Genomic DNA, 4,536 nt, shown 5'->3' on the forward strand with positions numbered 1-4,536 from the left:
GACAGACACAGACAGACACAGACAGACAGACACAGCACCCCAGAAACAAAACCTTGTGAAATCCGCCATCTTCCTTTTCCACTTTCACAGCAGATTTGTGCTAGTAGATGTACAGCAATGTTTTCCTCATAGAAATATCAATAAAATGTTGTATATTTATACACATATCTGTCTTCTCTGTGTGACCTACTAGACAATACAAGTGAAAATCTTCTTTAAATTTAATAAATGTAACTGGGTACAACAGAGTCCCAGTTCAACGTTAAGCAGAAGACCTTGAGTAGAACCAAAGGATCAACTTCTCGTATTTAAGCTAAATTTCTAGAGTTTTGATCGTAGGAAACTATGATTTTTTAAACATTAAATTCTATATTCTTATACTGACTTTATGCTTACAAAATAGCTAATGTTAACTTGCAAAAAAACAGAAGCAGAAGGTGCATGAGACCCTCCTTTTAAACATTTTTTGGGGCACTTGTTAGAACCTTGGTTTACCGGCAGGTGAGAAACTGGGTTAAGAGGAAGGATAATGCCCCTTGTGACTAAACATAAAAATCAAAATGGCAGAATACAGTGCTTTTTTAAAAACTAAGTCAACCTATGAATGAAAGATAAGTTATAGTTTTACTGTCCTTCCTTATTAGTCTTCAACCCAGTTAGAAAGGCCCTCCGATTACCAGCTGTTTCAGTGTATTTGCCTTTCCATTCAGATAAAAAACCTTTTGGCTGATTAGACCTCTGTTGGTTTGTATAAAACTGACTGATCGACATCTTCCGGAGTCCTTCACTTACTTCTGTTGCACCTGTTGGGGCAGGACACATGACATCTTTATCACTCTTTTTGTCACGCTTTTCACTTTATTCGACAGTGGCAGTGGATAGACGGGAAAAGGCGAGAGAAAGAGGGGATGACAAAGCAATGAGCCGAGGGTCGGATTCGAACCCGGGCCCCTGCGAAGGACTCACACACGCTTTTACTGGGTGAGCTAGAGGCCGCCCCAGCTTTATCCTTCTTATTGGCAGAGGAAATTTGCCGTTACAGCAACTACTTTGTATTAATGAACGTCCGTTACATTTAAGCCATTTGCCAAATTTAATTTAATTTTATTATACTTTATTAATCCCACAAGGGGAAACTACACTTTACACTCTGTTGTTATTACTCACAGGCCTGAATTACACACACATGCTAGGGACCCATACATGCACTAATGAGAGATGTCAGAGTGTGTGTGTGTGTGTGTGTGTGTGTGTGTGTGTGTGGTGTGTGTTGTGTGTGTTGTGGTGTGTGGTGTGTGTGTGTGTGTTGTGTGTTGAGACTCAAACCTTCCAATCGGCGTTGGCTTCTTCGGTGCGGACACCGGCATGTGGTATGTGGGCCACGGACTGGGCCAACATCCCCAGCCTTCCAGCGTGGCCTGGCCTCTGCGTCAGCGCCGACAGACCCTCGTGCAGGTGTAGAGGAGGGATGTCGGCGTGGCCGTGCTTGGGGGGGGGGGGGGGGGGGGGCGGGGGAGGAGAGAGATGAGGCTTAACAGCTGCCACGTGCTTGGTATAGAGCAATGTTTCCCAAACTTAGGGTCGGGACCGATAAAACGGGTCTCGCCAATTGGCAGAGAGGCAGCTAAATGCTCAGCATGAGCTCAGAATGGGGCACTTTCAAAAACCGAACCTAGACCAGATCAGCTGGTTGATATCTCCAACCAGACACATGCATCTCATTAAATTAAAGTCAGCATTATTTTAAAAAAGTCTGAGGGATGATGGGAGGGGATAAGAACATACGAGTTGAGAAAGGGCTGAGACACAGAAAGGAGAATAGAGACCTTTTCTGTTTTTGTTTACTTTTATAAATGGAAAAAATATACTTCATATAAATTTAAATTCATGGTTTTGTTCCGGAAATTCAGGTCCCGGGGGAGACACCAAATTTCTCTTTTGGGTCTTGAGCTGAAAAAGTTTGGGAACCCCTGGTATACAGTATAAAACTTAGAATTCATAAGCACTATATTAACATTTACACAAAACACTTTACTGCAGCTGTATAAATACATAAGGTTTTATTAATGTACGGTTGATCGCAACAATTATAACTTCTACTATGAAGACATTTTAGTTTTTTCATTCATTATTTGTTTGTATAGCAGATTCCACGTAGGGATGCTGTTATAATTAGGAATAATTAAATCGGCTTACATTACTTTATTTATGCCATCATAGTGTGTTATAAAGCATGTATTACATTTTAATATACTTCTTATGAATGTTAAATATTCTTTTGTTGGATCCACACAGTGGTTGCTAGTTTTTCTGGGGTCCACGCAAAACAACAAAAAACATTTAAAATCACAAACTATCAATAAAACAAATGGTAAAAACATACCAGACATAAACATAAGAATAAGTGATGTGACTACATTTCAAAAAGTAGACGGTAGAAACGTATTTGTGACTTCTAACAGCCGGCATGAACACACCCAAACAGCAACTTAACTAAGAAATCGGAGGAGAAACACCCCCATCATCTTGAAAAGGATGAGAAATGTTTTAATTATGGCTATTTCCTAAATTAGTTATTTAACCGATATAAGTTGCACAAAAATAATGAGCCTAAATGTGGACTTTGATGTTAATAATGCCTAATCATTATTTTTAACTTTACATTAAAAACCTTCAGGAAGTTGATGATATTTCTCTGTTCAGAGTTGTATTTTGTGACTTTATCCACCTCCACCAACAGTATATTTTGTTTTGTTTGACCTCAGCCTCCAACCCCATTGGATTTACTGTACTTATCTGAGATTATTGCATTTTTGGCTCTTAATGCCATAAAGCTCTAGGCATAACAGTCTGAAAAAGCATTAGTCACTGTGAACTTTACATACATACATACATACATACATACATACATACATACATTAGAGGTTTTCTTTCTAGGTGTTTTTTTAACAGCCACATTTGTTGTGTAAAGAATCAACAGAAGGTGTTTAGTTGTTGTAAATCAGAATCAGAATCAGCTTTATTGACCAGGTATGAGGACACATACGAGGAATTTTCCTTTGGAGCATAGTTGCTCACAATGTGCTTGCACATTCAAAACAAACAACCAAACAAACAATATATACACACACTAATATAGACACACTAATATATACATACTCTAAACAGAAACAATGTAGAGAGATGAGTGCAATGATTGTGCAGTGATGAAGGCTGGAGAGCTTACCTGCCTCTGCAGCCACAGAGTCCCGGCAACCATGGGAACAGAGAGGGACAGGAGAGAGGGACAGGAGACAAATGAGAGTCAACATGTTATAGTCAGTCCGCATAAAAGTTATTATACGATCAGCTGAAAACCTGCTTCCCCAAAATGTATGAAAGGAAGGGAGAAATAAGGAAGGAGGGAAAGAGTTGGCCAAAAAAATATGTAAATTAAAAAATCATCATGTCTCCTCCTGCTCTCTATGCTTTAATGCAGCCAAATTTACAATAAAGTTACAATTACTTACATAATGTTCTGTTTCTAGTGTCAGACAACTGAATGAGTGACCAGCAGTCATTAAAAAGCTGCGGAGCTGCGGATAAAATCATTTAAGATGAGTGATGACAGTAAAGAAATAGAAGCAACAAAAAAAATTTGTCATTTTCAGGGGCAGTCAAAATTCCCCGAAACAACACTGAACTTGGGCTGGGACGGTTACCGCGGTCACATGACGCCTACCGCGGGTTAGGTCACCGAGCTCAACATTGGCCTGCACGTGCACACGGCCATGTGAACACAGCTGGAAGGATTATTGGTGCTTCACTCCCCTCCCTGAAGGACATTTACACATGCACACTTTTTGTTGTCCTGAAAACACTTGGGAACACATCTCTGCTGCTCTTACATAGCCGGCACCACCATGCTACCGCCTGACTTTTGCACATTACATTGACTGTCAACTGTATGCATAATTGCACATTTTTAACTCTTTAATTTTGCTGCTCTTATTTTCCTCATTGTATATATCTTCTTATTTTTACTTTTTATATTGTTTACTTGAATGTTATGTTTGTCTGTGGACCAAATTGGTTAAAAATGTCTCGTCTCTACCGTGGGATGGAGGGAAACGTAATTTCGATTTCTTTGTATGTTTTGACATGTGAAGAAATTGACAATAAAGCAGACTTTGACTTTAATGACGTGGATTCATTGATTCTAATGACATGGATTCATTGAGTCTAATGACGTGGATTCATTGAGTCTAATGACGTGGATTCATTGAGTCTAATGACATGGACTCATTGATTCTAGTGACATGGATTGGGTCTAATGACGTGGATTCATTGAGTCTAATGACGTGGACTCATTGATTCTAGTGACATGGATTGATTCTAATGACGTGGATTCATTGATTCTAATGACGTGGATTCATCGAGTCTAATGACGTGGATTCATCGAGTCTAATGACGTGGATTCATCGAGTCTAATGACATGGATTCATCGAGTCTAATGACATGGATTCATTGAGTCTAATGACATGGATTCATTGAGTC

General features: G+C 39.4%; 1 protein-coding gene across 1 annotated transcript in view; it reads right to left on the bottom strand.

The window, feature by feature from the left end:
- The window catches only part of clns1a (chloride channel, nucleotide-sensitive, 1A), a 7,287-nt gene that overhangs the window by 669 nt on the left and 2,082 nt on the right, over positions 1 to 4,536 (bottom strand). The window contains exons 4-5 of the mRNA XM_032510416.1: positions 3,227 to 3,232; positions 1,327 to 1,487 (exon numbers count right to left, since the gene is read on the bottom strand). Of these exons, the coding sequence (XP_032366307.1) occupies positions 1,327 to 1,487; positions 3,227 to 3,232 (167 nt within the window). The remainder of the gene's footprint in view (positions 1 to 1,326; positions 1,488 to 3,226; positions 3,233 to 4,536) is intronic.

This window comes from Etheostoma spectabile, chromosome 3 (assembly GCF_008692095.1).
Source record: "Etheostoma spectabile isolate EspeVRDwgs_2016 chromosome 3, UIUC_Espe_1.0, whole genome shotgun sequence".
NCBI classification, from domain to species: domain Eukaryota; kingdom Metazoa; phylum Chordata; class Actinopteri; order Perciformes; family Percidae; genus Etheostoma; species Etheostoma spectabile.